The sequence below is a fragment of the Aquarana catesbeiana genome, linkage group LG11 (assembly GCF_042186555.1).
Source record: "Aquarana catesbeiana isolate 2022-GZ linkage group LG11, ASM4218655v1, whole genome shotgun sequence".
NCBI lineage: Eukaryota > Metazoa > Chordata > Amphibia > Anura > Ranidae > Aquarana > Aquarana catesbeiana.
Genome location: NC_133334.1, coordinates 14,596,651 through 14,618,086, shown reverse-complemented (window position 1 = coordinate 14,618,086; position 21,436 = coordinate 14,596,651). Strand labels below are relative to the sequence as shown.

Here is a 21,436-nt window from a genome sequence, read left to right as displayed (position 1 = left end):
CCTGAGTGGGTCCCTAAAAAGCCCTGGGTCTCGGGCGGGCGCTGTTCTATTATTAGCCCCGAGTGCCGCCGCCGAGCGGGGACCTATCTGACCCGAGCGTGGCCGAGTGTAATAGCAGGTCCCACCTTCTGGAGCCTGCAGTGCTGATGGATGTCTCACTGGTCCAATGTGGGGACCGCGGGACGTGTGACGTCCATCATAGGCTCTGCAGGCTCCAGAAGGCGGGAATTACAATGCGGCCGCCGCACCACTGTGAGAAGATCCCGACCCCACTCGGCACTCGGGCGAGTGGCTCTCCTCTCCTAATAATGGCTCTGGCTGCCTGGAGTCTACTCTACTGTGTGATGGGCGCGTCGATGAGCTGCAGGAGGACAGCTGAAGTCTGGTGAGGTAGGTCAGTGTAGGTCAGGTATGTCAGTCAGTGCGTGTCAGGTAGGTCAGTGCGTGTCAGGTAGGTCAGTGTATGTCAGTGTGGGTCAGTGTCAAGTACGTCAGTGTGGGTCAGTGTAGGTCAGTGTCAAGTAGGTCAGCGCCAAGTAGGCCAGCGCGCGTTAGGTAGGTACTACCCCCCCCCCGTGCCTGGCTCGGACTTCGGGCTGAACCTTCTGTTTTTTTTTCCACCTGGCAACGCCCCTGCTTGTGGGCCTTTATCGAGTCTGAACAGATTCAAGGTAAAAACATAGTCACTTTTTTACTCTCTCAACAGTTTGGCAATTGGTCCCCACCTTTTCTACCTCCCACTGTTTTAGCAACTGTCCAGGTTTGAAAAATTCTAACCTCTTTAGATTTCAATGCCACACCAAACTCTATACCAATCCCCATTGAAATTTGTCAACTAGCTATTCCTAACTTAAATATTAAGGAATGGCTGAACAAAGGGGTGTTGTGAGTACATAATTTGTACTCTTCAAACATGCTTAAATCCTTCCTCACTCTACAGAACACATTTAATATACTTACATGAAGTTTTCTTCCCTCCTGAGGCAATGCTCCAGCCCATCATGTCAGCTCCCTAACTGCCTGGTTATGTTTTTTCAAAATTCTGGAGTGGTGAAGGGTGGTGCATCTCCCTTATCTACACTGTAAGAGGAGATAAGTGCAGTTTTACTAAGTCCTCTACATTTCTAGCATGGGAAGATGAGTTGGGCTCCTCCTATACACCTGTTCAATGGCAACATACTTTCTTAGCCAATTATTCTTATGCAAAAAATGCCAATTTGAGGGAAATGATGCATAAGACATAACATTAAGGTGGTGCCTAACACCTTGTTGCTTATCTAAATATTACCCCTAAACATCTAACCTATGTTGGAAGAACTGTGGCCAAACAGGTATGTTATATCCTTTACTGTGGTCCTGTAAGTCAGTAGCTGAATATCGACTTCCTATCTTTCAAATATCCCAAATCCCTTGCGAAATACAGTAGTAAATGTATTGTTAGCAGCTAGATTAGTCTTGATGAGACGCTGGAACTCTTTCTTGACGCCAACGCTTACTGTGAGATATTCTCTGACTCGTGTTCTGCCTTTTTTTTTTTTATACTCTGGTTTTGTATACTTCCAAACGTAAGCATTCTAGATGATGTCTTCCAAATACGGGCCTTAGCCTATTTTTGTGGTTATTTGGAAACCTTTGTATTAAGCTTTGTATATGTTATGTTTTAAACTCAATAACTCATTGCGACAATCCTCCACAAACGACAGTCAATGGCCAGATGCCAGATGCTGGGTGATGACATTGATCAAATATGATCGTGGCAATGTTTTGGTGAATGTTACTACCCAGAATCCCTGCCAACGTGTTTACAGTTTGAAACAAGCCATCAGGAAACTTTCTTTCAGTGGCAGTAGTGATTCCACAGCTAAATAAATGTCTTACAGCTGCATTAGCCAGAGGTTTGAGCAGGTGATCTGGTTTTATCTGCCATTTTGCTCACCTATTCTTCAAACTGCAGACAAACTGGTTTTGGGTTGAACTTGTGATTGACCCAAACAGCTCATTCTTATGTGCGAAAATAAAGGTGCAATATTAATGGATTATGGAGAATTATATAGTTGGATCATATTGTTCAGCTGGTAATAACATAAATGTTACAAATGCAATTATAAATGTTATTATGTAGAAGTATTGGGGTTCTCCAAACATGCAGGATTCAAATTATGTCTATTGTGTGTTTCTTTTACAGGACGGAGTCCATTGATTGATATTTCGATTGCTTTGTGTCTTTTAATGATATTAGTATCGGTAACATTCATTTTGGATAAATGTGTTAAAAAAGGTAAGTTACTGACATATGATCTGTAAGTCGGTATACAATGTAAGCTGTGTATTAGGAATATTATACAACCTCAGATACCAGAACATGTGATATCAGATTGGTTGGGGACTAGAGGATCCTCAAGACCACCAATCCTTGGTCTCCAGGAAATGCTGAGAGTGTTCAATAATACCGGCCATACACAATAGATTATCAATTTTTCAAATAACAATTTCCCGCTATCATTTGTTTGTTCCTTTTGATACTGACAAACATCAGCCTCCTTTTTATCAGACCGATTGATTGCAACAAACAAATAAAAGAGATACTGATGACAAATGATAACAAGTAATGGATGCTTATTATGATCATAGATTGAAAGGAATCAAATTTTTAGTACCTAAAAAGTAAGGATGGGCCGAACGACCCCCTGTATGATTTGTACCAGAACTTTCTAACCTCTTGAAAGTTCGGAAATGAATAACGAACCCCATTGAATTCTATGGGACGCGAACTGGAAAAATCAAAAGTGACCATTTTGAAGGCTTATATGCAAGTAATTGGACATACAGTGGGTATGGGGGCCCGGGTACAGCCCTGGGGGACATATATCAATGAAAATTTTTTTTAAATGAACAGTAATTTACTGATGCTTAACCGGTTCAATACAGGGCATTTTCACCCCCTTCCTTCCCAGACCAATTTTTATTTTTCAGCGCTGTCGCACTTTAAATGACAATTGCGCTGTCGTGCGACGTTGTACCCAAACAAAATTGACGTCCTTTTTTTTCCCACAAATAGAGCTTTCTTTTGGTGGTATTTGATCACCTCTGTGGTTTTTATTTTTTGCGCTAAAAACAAAAGAATTTTGAAAATAACACAATATTTTTTACTTTTTGCTATAATAAATATCCCAATTTTTTTTTTTTAAAAACAAATTTTTTCCTCAGTTTCGGCCGATACGTATTCTTCTACATATTTTTGGTAAAAAAAAATCGCAATAAGCGTATATTAATTGGTTTGCGCAAAAGTTATAGCGTCTACAAAATACGGGATAGATTTATGGCATTTAAAAAATATATATATTTTTTTTTTTTTTTTTACTAGTAATAGCGGCGATCGCGATTTTTTTTCGTGACTGCGACATTATGGCAGACACATCGGACACTTTTGACACATTTTTGGGACCATTCACATTTATACAGCGATCAATGCTATAAAATTGCATTGATTACTGTGTAAATGTGACAGGCAGTGAAGGGGTTAACCACTAGGGGGACACAAGGGGTTAAATATGTTTCCTAAGGGAGTGTTTCTAACTGTAGGGGGCGGGGACGTACAAGGGGAGGAGACCGATCGGTGTTCCTCTGTACTGGGAACACAGATCGCTCTCCTCACAACTGACAGGACGTGGATCTGTATGTTTACACACACAGATCCACAGTCCGGCCCGGTTAACGGGCAATCGCGGGTGCCCGGCGGACATCGCGGCCACCGGGCACACGCATCGGGTCCCGAGCAACGCGGCAGCTGCGCGTGCCCCCTAGACGGCCGGGAGTCCCAGGCCGTCATATGACGTCCACCCAGGATGGGAGATCCCATCTGTGGACGTCATTTGTCTATGGCCGGGTAGGGAAGTGGTTAACTACTTCAATACCAGGCACTTTCCCTCCTTCCTGCCCAAGCCAATTTTCAGCTTTCAGTGCTGTCACTTTTTAAATGACAATTGCGCGGTCATGCTACACTGTACCCAAACAAATTTTTTATCATTTTGATGAGGTGGCATTGATGGGCACTGATAGGCGGCACTGAGAGGTGGCACTGATATGCAGCACTGATGGGCATTGATAGGCGGCACTGATGGGCACTTATAGGTAGCACTGATGGGCACTGATAGGTGACACTGATTGGCACTGAAAGGATGCACTGATAGGCGGCACTGATGGGCATTTATGGGCACTGATAGGCGGCACTGGTGGGCACTGATAGGTGGCACTGATGGGCACTGATGGGTGGCACTGATAGGCATCACTGATGGCACTGGCAGGCATTGCTGATGGGCACTGATTGGCATCTGCCTGGACACTGATTGGCATATCCCTGGTGGTCCAGGATGGCATACCAGGTGGGTGTCCTTTGTGGGCATCCCTGGTGGTCCTGGTGGCATCCGTGGGGGGCGACTCCCCCTGTCAGGAGAGCTGCTGCTTGGCTCTCCTCTACTCACATCTGTCAGACGCGAGTGATCAAAAACCTCCGTCAGAGGCTCTTCACCGAGATCGGGGTTGCGGTGTGTCAGAGTGACACACCACAATATCGATTGCCGTGCTGCAGCCCCCTAGGGCGCGCGATCGCGGCTTATCCTGCTGGACATCATATGATGCCCAGTCAGGATAACTGAACCAACGCCCGGCCATCATTTTGCTATAGTCCAGGCAGGAAGTGGTTAAAGTGAAAGCATAAAAATGAAAAATTCCTTTCAATATAGTGCCTGGGGGGTCCCCTTAGTCTACCTGTAAAGTGGCACATCTTGCAGGACAATTTCATAGGTCAGACGGTAAATGCATGAAACAATGCATTGCTAGATCTACTGATTACTAACAATACAGACCTGATCACAGATGTGGAAATGCAGGCCCCGCCCCCCGTTATTTAAGAACCGTCAGAAGAGGAGAAGCATCACAAAGCGGGAGCCTCCCACTGTGCTGGATGGGGAGCGGCCCAAGAAGACGAAGAGAAGAAGACGCCGGCACCACGGAGGAAGATGCTGGACGAGAACACTGGAGGAAGAACCAGAAGAACCAGAAGAACCAGAAGAAGAATAAGATGGAGGAAGAAACCAAAGGTAGATAGAAGAAAGACAGACGAAAGAAAGACGCATTTAAATAAAGGAATTGTCAAAAATTGTCTCTTGTCATTTTTAACATTTTTGACACTTTTTTTGTGAAATGGTAGGGGTACAAAAGTACCCCCTTACCATTTCACACAGGGGGGAGGGCCGGGATCTGGGGGTCCCTTTGTTAAAAGGGGCTTCCAGATTCCGATAAGCCCCTGCCCGCAGACCCCCACAACCACCAGGCAAGGGTTGTGGGGAGGAGGCCCTTGTCCCCATCAACATAGGGACAAGTTGTTTTGGGGGGCTACCCCAAAGCACCCTCCCAATGTTGAGGGCATGTGGCCTGATACAGTTTAGTAGGGGGGCATTCTCTCATCCCCCCCTCTTTACCTGCAGACTGCCAGGTTGCGTGCTCGGATAAGGGTCTGGTATGGATTTTTAGGGAGACCCCATGGCATTTTTTTTTTTTGGCGCGGGGTTCCCCTTAAAATCCATACCAGACCTCAAGGGTCTGGTATAGATTTTGAGGGGGACCCAACGCCATTTTTTTTTTACATTTTGGCTGGGGTTCCACTTAATATCCATACCAGACCTGAAGGGCCTGGTATACAATTTAAGGGGACCCCCCACGTCATTTTTTTTTAAATTCTGGTTCAGGGTTCTCCTGTGGGGAATTCCTATGACATTTTTATCAATGAACTTTTATGTGTATTGTCGGACCGGCAATTCATTAATAGCCGCAAGTAGTTTTGAATGACTTTTTTCCTTTGAAATGTCATTTTGCTGTCAGACTGTTCTAAACACGGGAAACATGCACCCCTTTACAGGCATACTATAGACACCCCCCAGGTACGAAATTTAAAGGAATATTACACTTTTATTGTTTCACTTTAAGCATTATTAAAATCACTGCTCCCGAAAAAATGGCTGTTTTTAAAACTTTTTGCCTGTTCGCATGTTCTGGTGTGAACCGAACAGGGGGGTGTTCGGCTCATCCCTAGTGGCCACATACAGAGGCCCAACATGCAGGGAGCACCTTCAGGCGTTCTGGAGCACCCAGGCCAATTCTGACATCTCTCTCCTACATGTAAAAATCATCATTTATTTGCTGGAAAATTACATAGAACCCCAAAACATTATATATGTTTTTTTAGCAAAGACCCTAGAAAATACAAGGGCGGTCGTTGCAACTTTTTATCTCGCACGGTATTTGTGCAGAAATTTTTCGAGCGCTTTAAAAAAAAAAAAAAAAACAGTTTTGTGCTTTAAAAAAAACAAAACAGTAAAGTTAGCCCAATGTTTTTGCATAATGTGAAAGATGAAGTTACGCCGAGAAAATAGATACCCAACATGTCACCCTTCAAAATTGCACACGCTCTTGGAATGGCGCCAAACTTTGCTACTTAAAAATCCCCATAGGCGACACTTTAAAAATTTTTTACATGTTTTTAATTACAGAGGAGGTCTCAGGCCAAAATTATTGCTCTCGCTCTACCGATCGCAGTGATACCTCACATGTGTGGTTTGAACACCATTTTCATATGTGGGCGGGACTTACGTATGCGTTCGCTTCTGCATGCGAGCACACAGGGACTGGGGCGCTTTAAATTTATTTATTTATTTTTTTTTATCGTTCATTTTACTTTATTTTAGTTTGACACTTTTTTCCAAAAAAATAATTTTTTGATCACTTTTATTCCTATTACAAGTAATGTAAACATCCCTTGTAATAGGAATATGGCATGACAGGTTCTCTTTACAGTGAGATATGAGGTCAATAAGACCCCACATCTCACTTCTAGGCTGGGAAGCCTGAAATAATAAAAAAAACCGATCCTGGCTTCAATTGTAGCGGTGAGTCGGTAGAAGCACCGGAGGGTGGCGGGAGGGGGGGACGTCCCCTCTCGCCTCCCGTAAGAATGATCAAGCAGTGAAACAGCCACTATGATCATTCTTATGGTGTAGGGAATCGCCGGCTGAAAAAGCTGATATCTGAATGATGCCTGTAGCTGCACCCATCATTCAGATATCCTTGCACAAATTCAAGGATGTCATATGACGGCGGGCGGGAAGTGGTTAAAACACATTTTTTTTTTTTAACACAAAGTTGTCCATTTATACAATATTTCTAACACATAGCATGTACACACCAAAAATGACACCCCAAAATAGATTTTCCTACTCCTCCTGAGTACGGCGATACCACATGTGTGAGACTTCCACAGCCTGGCCACATACAGAGGCGCTGAGTACAGCCGAGTATGGCTGAGCATGGCTGGCTATGGCTAAGTATGGCAGGGTATGACTGGGTATGGCTGAGTATAGCTGGATATGGCAGGGTATTGCGGAGTATTGCAGAGCATTGCAGGGTATTGCAGAGCATTGCAGGGTATTGCAGAGTATTGCGGGGTATTTCAGAGCATTGCAGGCTATTGCAGGCTATTGCAGAGTATTGCAGGCTATTGCCGAGTATTGCACAGGGTATTGCCGAGTATTGCACAGGGTATTGCCGAGTATTGCACAGGGTATTGCCGAGTATTGCACAGGGCATTACACAGGGTATTGCAGAGTATTGCACAGGGTATTGCACAGAGTATTGCAGAGTATTTCTGAGCATGGAGGGATGGATTGTGGCTCTGTGTCACAGAGCAGCGCTGTGGGACTCACTAGAGACTCACTAAAACTGATATATATATATATATATATATATATATATATATATATATTGAATCTATATGTCAAATAATGAAAATGATGCCAGGAAACATTTTATGTCTGCATACTTGGTGAACTTATGGACTTATATTTGAATAAATGAAAGAATATTGTTCTTAACAACTCCAAGGTAAGGAAGGCTTTCTTTGGTAGTTTGATCTGTGATCCTGCGCTCATTCATGTTAGATAAAGAGTATCCATTTTCCCCAGCCCCAATTCAAGTGCAGATATGACCCCCCCCCCCTCCTTCTACACAACTGAAGAATGAGGCGAGTTCCTTTTTATGGGGTGGGTGTCTACTGATTACATGAATGAGTACGAAATTGAACCTTTAGAGATATTTTAGAGTTTAGGACATTAAATTAAGGTATGAAATATTGTAGACTACACAGTCCTTAGAGACAAAGAAACAAATGATGTCCTTCCTGAGTATAGTAAATTTTTGTAGAGCCTGGATTCCCGGGTATTCCATACTGACGGCCCCATTGGTTCAGGCAATACATGGAAGCCCTATGGCCCCCAGGATGGTATAAAATGGAGTGAGGAAACAGAGACAGCCTTTACTGACCTAAAACAAGTCCTTTCTAGCTCATCAGTACTAGCCTTACCAAACTATGACAAACCTTTCAAACAAACAGTAGACTCAAGGGAAGGTCACATGACATCAGTACTTACACAGTCACATGGCGGGCGCCAGAGGCCGATTGCTTACTATTCTACAAAACTAGACAGTGTAACTAGAGCACTTCCACCCTGTGTGTAGGCAGTGGTAGCTGCAGCTGAAGCAGTTAAGGCCTCAGCATCTATAGTGCTATATCACCCGCTGACACTCAAAGTACCACATGCAGTATCTGTTATCCTTTTACAACAAAAGATATCACATTTGAGCCCAGCACGACACCTTTCCTGTATGACAATACTCTTGGCACAACCTCACTTAATAATACAGAGATGTACTACATTAAACATATCCACACTACTACCACTTTCTACTGATGTTCATAAACCAGACTGTACTGCTGCCATCGCTGAAAAGGTACTGCCACAAAGTGATTTGAAAGGCGTAACATCTGTAACCATATGCACTGACAGTCAATATACCTTTTCTTTTCAATTAGTTTTTATTGAATTTTTACAATAATACATCAAACCAGCATGAAAAAGCTGGAGTTACTCCACTTTATGAGTCAATGATCACGTTTACCGTTTAACCTTCCCATATGATGGTGCCGCCCCCGCGATCCAGGCACCCCCAATGGGATCTAGCTGTGCCACAGACCACGGAACCGCACTGACAGATAGTATCGTTCACATTACCATATGACTGTTGCATACTATTTACATTGTTTGTTATAATCCCCTTTTTGAACAGTTATACATTGAAGTATAGCTCCCATAACACAAAAAAATGAAAAATAAAAAAAATAAAACATAACATTTTTAACATAGATAACATTAACCAATTACATGTACCACCTAATAACACATGTGTTTTGCCAATCTCTAGTTGGTAGGTTAGTGCGCTACCCATGTTTCCCAGCTTAAATTAAATCTTTGGATATTTTGGTTCTTTATGGCGAAAAAAATTTCATATGTATATTGCGTTTTGACTCTGTTTATGACTTCTAACAGAATAGGAGTCTCTTTAGATTTCCATTTAGAAGTTATGGTTAGTTTTGCTGCAATTAGTATATGTGTAACTAGAGACCTATATTTGGTTGGGACTAATTGCACCCCTATGTTGAGAATTGCCAACTGTGGCGTGGGTATAATAACTACTCCCGTGACTTTATTAATTAGGGAAAATACTTCTTTCCAAAAAGTTTTTACTGCCTTACAGTTCCATAGAATATGTAGCATGCATCCTCTTCCTCCGCATTCCCTCCAGCAATTGGGAGAGGAGTCTGGGTAAATCTGTGCCAGCCTTACTGGAGTTAAATAAGTTCTGTATAGTATTTTCTTCAGCAGTTCCTAATGATTTACACAGTGGGAGTAGCGAAAATGTGATTGGATGGCTGTTTGCCATTCTTTCTGTGTATAGAGAGTACCCAGCTCAGATTTTTGGAAAGCTCCCCTATATTGTAGCTTGTTGTAAAACCACGACAGTCCTTTTGTACTGTCTCAGTCAGACTTCAAGCGTGTCCACGTTTCCCTATGAATGTTATAGTGTATATTCGGATTGTTTTTTATGAAAATAGGTGAGTTGGATATAAGAAAATGAAGTGGGTTTGGGGTTTTTGGTTACTAACTCTTTATAGGTCTGTATCCCTTCTCTAGTCCATGGATGAGTGTTGAAGTTAGGTATGATATGTTCATAAATCTGCAGTGGAAAGTTTGTGCATTTATCTTTGGTATCCTGAGGCACCTTGACATGTAGATTATTCCACGCTAGTAATGTGGCGTCTATAGAGGGGAAGGGTTTATGAATCGATTCCATATGCGTCAGACTTGACAATAGCAGGACAGGCAAACTTCTATTACCCACTATGCACTTCTCAACCTGGACCCATAGTTTATCAGAGTTGGTGTAGAACCATGCCCTGGTCTGATCTAGTCTAGCTGCGAAGTAGTAGTTTCTAATGTTAGGGTAGTTTACTCTTCCATTTACCGTATATACTCGAGTATAAGTCATTCCGAGTATAAGTCGAGGCCCTAATTTACCACAAAAAATGGGAAAAACATATTGACCCGAGTATAAGACGAGGGTGAGAAATGCACAGCCACTGTAAGTGGAAAAGAGGGTCAACAATGCCCATTTGCAGCCTCACTGTGCCCATTTGCATGCCTCACTGTGCCCATTTGCAGCCATAGGTCCCCTGAACTTCAAACTCGGTAGTTAAGGGTTCCTAGATGCCCCCTAGCTGCAGCCAAAATTTGGGGTCTCTGAACCCAAATGGTCCCGAAATGACATTGCTGCAGATGGACACAGTTGACCGAATTTGGGGCCCCGTGTCTCGAGGCCACTTAGTGCTAGGAACCCCAAATTTGGTGTGCAGACCCAGTGGAACTAGCACCATAAAATTTCCAAAGCTGGGGTTTCTAGAACCAAGTGGCCCTGAGATACAGGGCCCCAAATATCAGTTCAGAAAATGTCAAGCACTTTTCTGCAGCAGAGAATGACATTTTCTGAACTGGTTTTGGGGCCCCGTATCTCAGGGCCACTTGGTGCTAGGAACCCCAGCTTTGGATATGTTATGGTACCAGTTGCACTGGGTTTGCACACCAAATGTGGGGTTCCTAGCACCAAGTGGCCCTGAGATATGGGGCCCCAAATTCAGTTCAGAAAATGTCAAGCACTTTTCTGCAGCAGAGAATGACATTTTCCGAACCGATTTTGGGGCCCCGTATCTCAGGGCCAGTTGGTGCTAGGAACCCCATCTTTGAATATGTTATGGTACCAGTTCCACTGGGTTTGCACACCAAATGTGGGGTTCCTAGCACCAAGTCACCCTGAGATACGGGGCTCCAACTTCGGTTCGGAAAATGAAATTTTTTGCTACAGAAAAGTGCTTGACTCGAGTATAAGTCGAGGGGGGCACGTTCAGCACAAAAAAATGTGCTGAAAATTCGACTTATACTCGAGTATATACGGTAGTTTGTTTCAATAGTAAAGGAAATGTAGTAAAGGAAATAGTTTCTCTGCCACTCTAAAGAATTGGTCTGGTATAATTATTAGTATGGTTCTAAAATAAGATATGATTTTAGGTAACTGTCGTTTTGAGAGCTGCAATCCTCCCAACCCAAGACATTTCATATTTCGATATATGTTGCAGGTCCTGTTTAATTAAGAATCTAGGGAAATTTGCTTCATATGTGGAAGCTGTTGGGAGTGATAAAATAACTCCTAAGTATTCTAAATTATGACATACCCATTGAAATGGGAAAGCTTCCTTAAGATGGTCCTTCATTTTCTTTGTCAGACCCATCGACTGAATAGAGGACTTATTGGAATTCAATTTGTAGTAAGATGCCATCTCAAAGTCATTTAAAATCGATTGTACCATTTTTAGCGAGGAGGCCGGACTAGTTAATGTCAAAATGAAATCAACAGCAAACAGCCCAATTTTATGGGAGTACCCACCTATTTCAATACCTGTGATTGAGTCGCAAGATCTAATGGGCTCCGCCAAGGGTTCCATTATTAAAGTGTAAATCAGTGGCGAGAGAGGACAGCCCTGGCGTGTGCCATTAGTTATACGAAATGTGTCAGAAAGAACATTAGAGGTGAATACTCTTGCTGTGTGCTTTGTGTAAAGGGCCATGATTGCTATTAGTATCGTCCCGCTCAGGCCAAATTTCTGCAAAGTCGCATTCAGGAACCCCAATGTACCCTGTCAAATGCCTTTTCGGTGTCAAGCGTCAGTGCCACAGTGGGGGGCCCTCTAGACTCCGCCACCCGCAGAAGATTATATAGTCTGCAAGTACCATCAGACGCTTGTCGGCCTTTCACAAAGCCCACCTGATCAGCTTTAACCAGTTGTGGTGTGATTATTGCTAAACGATTGGCGATAAGCTTCGCATAGATTTTTAAGTCAGTATTAAGGAGTGAAATTGGCCTAAAGTTTTAAGGGCAGTCCGGCCTCTTCCCCGGTTTAGGTAAGGCTATAACAGTGGCTTGGAGCATCTCTTCGGGAAAAGAGGCAGTCGAAGCAGCATAGGTAAAAAGTTTTTGTAAATATGGTGAGAGAGTTGTTGCAAAGGCCTGATAGTATCCCGCTGAAAAGCCATCACTACCAGGAGATTTAGATTTTGGGAGTGATTTAATTATGTCTAGAATTTCTTTTTCTAGAATTGGTAAGTTCAGAAATTCAAGGGCTTCTGTGTTAAGTTTGGGTAGTTTTACTGAATTCAAAAAGGTACTTATGATGAGATTGTTAGGTTGTGGGGTTTTAGGGTCTGATGCTAAATTATATAGATCACTATAATACTTTTGGAAAGCATTGGCTATTTCAGTTGGGTGAAAAACTGTCTTTCCCATACAGGGGCGGATCCGGGGGGGGGGGGGGGGCAAGGGGGCAATTGCTCCCCCCGAGAAAATAATGAGCCGGTGAGCCGGCGGGTGACTGAGCAGGCCGGCGGGTGAGCGATCGGACGGGCAGGCTGGTGAGTGAACAATCATGCTGGTGGAATGGCGTGTGACTGAGTGAGGCGAGCAGGCAGGTGTTGTCAGGAAGCCGCTCTCCTTCTGAATATGTGACTGAAGGGACGTTGCGTCGCGGCCATCTTGGTACTCCCGCACTCGTCCACAGTAAGCCTAGTGTTATAAGTTGGCAAGCGGACATCTTTATACACCCACCAGAGTCTTGCTTTTCACAGTTATTTTTAACAGTAAACTCAACTTATATTTCACTAAATAAGCTGAGTTTACTGTTAAAAATAACTGTGAAAAGCAAGACTCCGGTGGGTGTATAAAGATGTCCGCTTGCCGACTTCTAACTCTAGGCTTACTGCTGACAAGTGGGGGTGTACCAAGTTGGCCGCAATGCAACATCACTTTGGTTGCATATTCTGATGAGTAGCTTTCTGATATCATCTCTCACCCTGCATCGCCATCACCACAGCTCAGCTTCTGACAGAACACCGCCATGGCTGTGCAGGCGTGGGCAGCAGAGAGATTACATTATCTCTCACTGCCCGCCCTGACTCTGGGACACAGCCACTGGCAAGTGACAATCCGCATCTTGTGGCAGGTGACATTGGCAAGTGACAATCCGCATCTTGTGGCAGGTGACATTGGCAAGTGACAATCCGCATTTTGTGGCAGGCGACATTGGCAAGTGACAATCCGCATCTTGTGGCAGGCGACATTGGCAAGTGACAAATCTCATCTGGTGGCAGGGGATGTGGCAAGTGACATGGCAAGTGACAATCCGCATTTGGTGGCAGCCGACAGTGGCAAGTGACACGCTGCATCTGGTGGCCGGCGACGGTAGCAAGTGACATGCTCAGGGCTCCCATTGATTCTGCATTATGGTGAGTTGAAGTATTTAATTTTATATTACAATGTAATAATAGAAATAATGCGCTTCAATCATCCTGACACCATATCAACCATGGCGCAGTGATGATTGAAGCGCCAACACCAGCCACTGCCCCAACAAATTGCCACAAAATTGTCTGGCAGTGCCCCTCCCGAGACTAGGCTCTGGATCCGCCCTTGTTCCCGTATGGGGGTCAGTCATAGAGGTTAGTCTAGAGTTCTGTTGTTTTTTCCGGTTGTAGTTAGCTAAAAGTTTGCTTTGCTTTGTTACCGTGGGCATAATAATTGGCCTTAAAATGTTTCAGAGAGTTTGTATGCTCTTCCATTAGTGTCTGCCTAATGCTGCCTACACACGAATGGACTTTCCGGCAGACTTGGTCCGGCGGACAATACTCCGTCGGACAATTCAATCGTGTGTGGGCTCCAGCTGACTTTTTTCCCCAAAAGTTCGACGGACCTAGAAATAAAACATGTTTCAAATCTCTCCGATGGACTCGAGTCCGGTCGAAAAAACTGTTCGTCTGTATGCTAGTCCGACGGACAAAAACCGACGCTAGGGCATTAGAAAGCCTCTGCTATAAGCTTTATGAGCGCACCATAAATACATTACATTGGTTTCAGCATTGTTATTAAGTTGGAAATATTAATCAAGCATTTTAGCTATTTGCCCTTTGTGGTGAGGGTTACAGAGTAAAGACACATTGTTCCTGCAAAGATATGTAGGGTTACATGAATATTGTTCGTTTATGGTGATTGTCACTGAAGCATGGTCTGACCAAGTTATAGTATGGATTTTTACTTCCAGAGTCTTCTGTAAAAGGGTGAGATTGGACAAGATCAAATCAATCCTCGAGTAGGAATTATGAGGGGTTGAAAAGTACGTGTAATCGCGTTCTGAAGTGTTGGTAGATCTCCACGAGTCATATAAGATAGATTCCGTAAGGAATGGCTTAATCTCATACCTGTGTATACTTTTAGAGGAAGAACAGTCCATAGATTTTGTCTACTACACAATTAAAGTCCCCACAGATGAGTAAAGAACCTTTATTATGTTTTTTTATACACTTATGGAGGAACTTCAAGAATGAAGCTTGTCCTGTATTAGGTGCGTATAAATTGACTATGGTATACACTAGATTGTTCAGGTCACAAACCAATATGATGTACCTTCCTTTCGAGTCTGTAATGACTTCATGGAGATTACATGCAACAGACTTATTAACTGCAATCATTGTTCCTCTTTTCTTGGATGTAGCGCAGGCTTGAAAGATATGAGGGAAGGATTTATCTGAGCATTTTGGTTGTTTATTTTGGGAAAGATGGGTCTCTTGAACACGTAATATGTCCCCTTTGAGCTTCTTTGCCTCCTGCCACATTACCTTTCTTTTAAACGGGCTATTTAGACCGTTCACGTTAAGAGATATCAATTTAATGGTCATAGTCAGTCTGTGGGAGAAGTGCTAGATTCAGAGCCATACAACTGAAAATAAGACATAGTTCATTGGTGTTACCTGAAGGTGGCAGCAAAGGATAGGAGAAGTGTTGGAAGATGGAATCTTTGTGTAATTCTGTTTGATCTGCAGTCACAAGTCTTATCCAGAGTAAATGTTCATCATAGCTTAGTGGTACATGTAAGATATAGAAAATTAAAAGAAAAAAAACAAGAATACATATATAACAAGAAAAATATAACATTATGTGTGAAAAATCTCTGCTTCTGTACGTTTGGGGGTCTATGCTCCCTGAGATCCATTGCCCAATCCAGGTTAGGCTGATGTAAAGTGTGAGGAATTACAAGCACAGGTGGCATATTCCTCCATTATCACCCAGGTTTCACTTTTTGCCACTCCTGAGATATTTTGTGAGAAGGTGACGGTGTGGGGGCTTCTTCTTCGTCCGGGAGAAGCTGCTACTGTCTGGCCAGCTTCAATCCATTCTCTAAATTGGTGATAGCATAAGTTTTGTTATCTCTTGTGACAATAATTTTCGTCGGGAAACCCCAAGTGTAAGGTATTTTATGGTTTTGGAAAAGCTTTGTCAATGTGGCCAGGTTCCTGCGGGCTTGCATAGTATGTTGCAAGATGTCAGAATATGCAGAGATATCCGCATAGGGATCAGGAAGTGGGGAGTTTTTCCTGGTATATCTCATGAGATCCTCCTTTACATGAAAAAAACGTATACGTGCTATTACATCTCTAGGCACTTTGTCTGGTAAGTGCTTTGGTTTAGGCAAGCGATGTGCACGGTCTACAATCACCTCCCTCTCTGGTGTTTATGGCAGCAACACAGATATAAATTACTGGACATATTTCCTGAGGTCCACAGGCATAACAGATTCAGACACCCCTCTCAATTTCACATTTTTTCTTCTAGAACGGTCTTCTAAATCTGCCATTTTACTTTTAATCGCTTGTATCTCATCCTCTGCTTCATTATAGGCATCTAGAAGCTCATTATGGGCTATGGCAAACTCTCCCATCTTGTCCTCAGTATGAGAGACTCTGTCCCCTATGGCAGTCACTTCAGCTTTCAACTGGGTTGTGCATTCCATCAAGTCCCTGTGCAGCGAGCCCCTTAAAGTCACTAGCATTTCTTTTATTAAAGTGTCAGTTAGCGGCTGATCCAGGGTGGGAAAATCATGCATTTGTTCTATGAACTCCTTAGTGCTGTCCTGCGAGGTGTCATGTCCCCCCTGCTCACCTGGATATCTGTGCTCTTCCGACTGCTTCTGTGATGCTTTCTGTGTGCTTTGCACAGGGGATGCTCCCGGGGAGGGTCTATAGCCTACACACAGTCAGAATTTCTGACAACAAGGTCCTATCACACATTTTCCATCGGAAAATCCTATCGTGTGTACAGGGCATTACTGTCTTGAAGACAGCGCGGTTCAGGTGTGCCACCAATTGCTCTATGAGTAGCAAATCGTCTAGATAAGCTACAACAGTTATGCCCTGAGCTCTTAGATTTGCTAAGAGAGGGTCTAGAATTTTTGTAAAAATTCGAGGAGCTGTAGCGAGACCGAAAGGAAGGGCCACAAACTGGAAATGGCGCTGGTCTACCGCGCACCTTGGATATCTTTGGTGAGCGGGAAAAATCTGCACATGAAGATATGCATCCTTGATATCTATTGATGCCATAAATTCTCCCCCCTGCAGGGAATTGACTGCATTCGAAAGGATCGAATGTGTAGAAAGTGATTCAGATCCTTTAGACCTAGGATGGGTCTGACATCTCCATTTGGTTTTGGAACCGTGAGGAGATTCGAGTAGAACCCTGAACCCTGATCTTTTGGGTTCATTTCTACTATCACTCCCTGGGATAGTAAGCGATCTAAGGCCAGTAGTAGCGGTTCTCACTTTGCTGGATCTTTGGGAACTCTTGACCTTAGGAAACGAGCTGGTGGAAGCTCTAGGAACTCTATTTTGTAACCTAGAGATACTGAAGAGACCACCCACTTGTCTTGAACCTCTTCCCGTCAGGCTCCTGAAAACTGTAGGAGCCTTCCCCCCACTCAGCCGAGTGGGGGCACTCCTTCACAGGGATGTTTTGGGGCTCTGCTTGGCAGGCTTTCGTCCCCAAGCCTTTTTCTGCCCTTGGGCAGAACTTTTCTTACCTGTCCCCGCCGCAGGAACTGCTGAGAACAGACAGTTTCCAGCCTTCACCCATCACGGCGGGTAGCGTTGTGCCAATCTTCAGGGTTTTTTGGGTTCCTACTCAGAGAAACCTTTTACCTGGACCTGTAAAAGACTCTGCCAGAAACTTTCGTGCCACTGTTTTAATAGTACACCAAGCCTGGTTTTCTCAGAGCCCAGTCCTCCAAAGAGAGACTTACAGGCAAAACCTTGCTTCATCGGATGACGAGGCACGGGTACCATACCATCTTGGGAGTCAAAATATCGGCCCGAGATATGGATCCGGTCAGCAGCCCTTTAAGCCCCCGCAGCGACCAAACTGGAGCTTTCTTCACAGCACATGTTTTACAAGACCAACCACTTTAGACACTGGTGAAAAAACTGAGGTCCTCCCCGTATGGGAGGGGTTATATAGGGGAGGAATTCTCCTTAATTGGGGTTAACCAGTGTCCAATCACCGATGGTGCCTATCTAACCCACTATGTAATGAATACTCTGTGTCCCGTGATGTATGATCGAGAAAATGGCATTCTAAAAAGCAAACTGAGGAAAGCTATGGAAGAAACAGGTAAAAATTGTATGTACTGCCTACTAGTAGCTGTGACCAGCATGCATATCACACCCACAAAAAAAGGTTTAAGCCCATTTGAAATGTTACATGGAAGGCCATATAAGATACGCTTACAACCAAATGAAACACCTACTGAGGAGTCTGAGCACACACTAGCAGAATACATGTCTAGGTTGTTAAGACAAAGACATATTAAATATTTTTGTTCTGTCCTAGAAGGTCCAATTCAAGAAGATGAAAAGGTGCATGTGGGAGATTGGGTCTTAACAAAAAGTAATAAGAAAAAGCAGTGGTACTTCCCAAGGTGGGATGGTCCTTTCAAAGTCCTCCTAACTACCCCTACTGCTATAAGGATTGCAGAGAGTTCTACCTGGATTCACCAGTCCCATTGCAAAAAGGTTTTACAGGCAGAATAGGGCCAATTGGCTGCAAGAGCTTCAGAAAATCAGGCTATAAAGGGAGGTCTCACACAAGGTGGGACTTGTCTCAAACCAGTGAAGTCTCCCTCCCCTTCCAACTCCCCTACCCTATCCGTTGTAACTCTGTAGCTGGTTAGGATAAAAGGACAGTAATTATCCTTGGGTTACTGGTGACTCTAGGAGAGGCATCCATAAGAGGGTTTATACGTTATGGAAGAGCAGAGGAGCATTTGGATTGGGAAAGAACAGGAAAAGCATTGAATCTAACCTTTATAGAGGGAATAACTAGCACTATACTGGTAGACTTCTGTCAGATTGCAGATTGTGGGGATACAACTGGGGCTAGAGGACTTCTATGGGCAGATAAATACATTTGCTGGCTCTGGAATAGGGCAGGATGTCAAGCATGGAATCAGGCCCTGTGGACCACAGTGTATTAAGATTGGGGGTATAATCTACCAGGGCCTAAAAGAGTAAAAAGACTCATAATTACAGAAGCATCCAACTCCCCCTGCACACATAGTAAGAACTGTAACCAATTATTGATAACATTAAAGTAGCCGAGGAAGGAAGATCAGTGGCTGTACTCTATGGGAACATGGGTGTCAGGAACTGACCCCTCAGGCAAATTTTTCCTTGAGGTATTACCACCTAATTAATCGGGCATTACGTCCCCAACCTCAGGATAATGAGCCATCCAGGGATGTAATTTGCTGTATCGTGAATTTCCCCCTAAAAGAGGAAATCCTTAGAAAGGCACGGGAAAAAGGTTGGGTTATACACAATGGCGCCAAAGTTAAACTGTTCCAGGATTTATCGCAGATAACCTTACAGAACATGAGGGCCTTGCGCCCCCTACTGGAAGCCCTATGGTCCCAGAACATACAATATCGCTGGAAATTCCCATTTGGACTGTACGCTACTGCCAGGGGGCGCTTGGCCCTACTCCGCACACCGGAAGACCTACATGCCTTCTGTGATCAACTTGATCTCCCACGCATCGACCTTCCGGATTGGTATTCCTTCTACTACCCAACGGAACTGTGGTTGCCTGTCCTTCTCAACCCTTCGCCGAGAGCCCAGCAACAAAGAACGAGGAGACATCGGGGTGAGCCACCCTCCCCAGGCAATTGTCCATCGCGCCAAGACCTGTACCAGCATAATCATGGTTCTCCGTCATCCCCATCAGCCAGAAGAGACCGCATGGAGGCCTAACAAGCGACGCCCTTACTCTGTCTTGAAGTTGTCTTTACAAGAATCGCTCTCACTCTGCTGTTAAGCAGCTCAGTCTGCATAAGTGCCCCTTACACCAGTCCCCACTTTTGTCCCCCCCCTTTTTTTTTCCTTCTACTTTCTCTCTCTTTCTCCCTACGTTTTCCTCAGACTGATAGACTTGCTTGACCGGACCGGCTGCAATCTACTGTGATCGGAGTGGACGAAGCACCTGCATGCATACCTTCTTGTCTACTCACCATCTGGACCTTCCTGTGGCTGCTCAAATACCTGACACTCGGCCGTTTGCGCGCCCGCAGGTTTGATACGAACTGTACCTCTGACAGACAATCGCACTGGGAAGGTAAGCTACACTGAACTATGTATGCATCGCAACAGCCTCTGGTCCCCCTCTCCGGTTCCTTTTCTTAACCAGCACAGCGATAACAGAACTGCGAGTCTGCGGAACTCAGTGACTTCCTTGCCCATGGTGTCTTGCTCAGTATCCCCTATCAGTCCCCAACCCCCCTCCCTCCTTCGGTAGCGGACTTTTGTGGGCCTCATTCCCAAGTACCCCTCTGACTTTTTGAAATACATTGCCCCTCCTGGCTCCCTCCTACTTTCTTTTAGACCATGAGGGGGATGTTAATTTGCTTCGATGGATTGTTGACATAGCAAAGAGTAATGCCGCGTACACACGGTCGGACTTTTCGTCTACAAAAGTCCAACGGACGCTGACGGACTAAAGCTGGCTGGTAATCCGATCGTGTGTGGGCTTCTCCGGACTTTCAACGGACTTTTTTAGCCTAAAATCCGACGGACTTTAGATTTGAAGCATGCTTCAAATCTTTACGTCGTAAGTACGACGGACCCCGAAGTCCGCTCGTCTGTATGCTAGTCCGACGGACAAAAAAACGACGCATGCTCATAAGCAAAAACTAAACGGAAGCACTCGGTCTAGTAAAACTAGTGTTCGTATTGTAGGTAGCACATTCATCACGCTGCAAAATCTGTGATCGTTCAATGCAGCGCATTTTATTTCTTCTTTACGAAGGCTCTAAAGAACGAAGGTGTTTTGCTGTTCATAATCAGAGTTCTCCCAAACTGATTTCTGGATTCTTTTTCTCTTTGATCTCATGAATGATATAGTATGCCTTTTTAAAACAATGTTTCCATACTAATAATACTTTTTCCCCCTTTTTTTTTTTTTTTTTTTTTTTTTTAGGTTTGTAAAGTTAACACAAAGAACCCATTATTATTTTTTTTTTTTATAGTGTTTATTTTTTAGTTTTTAGATAAAGTTAACCCAAAGCACCGTTTTTGGTTACGTAATTTTTTTGATTTTCAAGACTTACCACTTGAACATTATTAACATTAGTAATGTATTTTTGGTGTGTTTTTTTTCAAACTCAATGAGATTGTTGTCCCTTGTTAATTTAACATTGTGTGTAAAATCAATGATTTCAAAGAAAACACATAAAGTCTTTTGCTAAACTCAAAAAATATCCATTTATTCATGGTCAAAATAAAATAAAGAGGAAGTCAACGCTGGAAAAAGTCGGTGTACCAGAAAATTGGGATCTTGAGGAGTCCATATAAGAGGGAGCACAATCTGGTCCAAGAATCCCAGAGATCAACAGCACCAGCAGATGATCTAGATGTCCCCAGACTGTGGTCCTACAACAGCCTGCGTCTTCTGTCAGACCAGACTGAACCCAGGTCATCATTTTCTTCTCTTCCCTGCAGCCTTTCCTCCACGCTGCCCTGCAGCCTTCCCTGTAGCCTTCTTTTGAGGCTGTGGCTCTGGTGTTTCAGTT

The 21,436-nt window shown here is 43.9% G+C and overlaps 1 protein-coding gene across 1 annotated transcript in view; it reads left to right on the top strand.

The window, feature by feature from the left end:
• Nucleotides 1-21,436, top strand: part of LOC141111849 (uncharacterized) — a 270,686-nt gene that overhangs the window by 125,429 nt on the left and 123,821 nt on the right. The window contains exon 4 of the mRNA XM_073604011.1: nucleotides 2,186-2,278. Coding sequence (XP_073460112.1) covers nucleotides 2,186-2,278 — 93 coding nt within the window. The remainder of the gene's footprint in view (nucleotides 1-2,185; nucleotides 2,279-21,436) is intronic.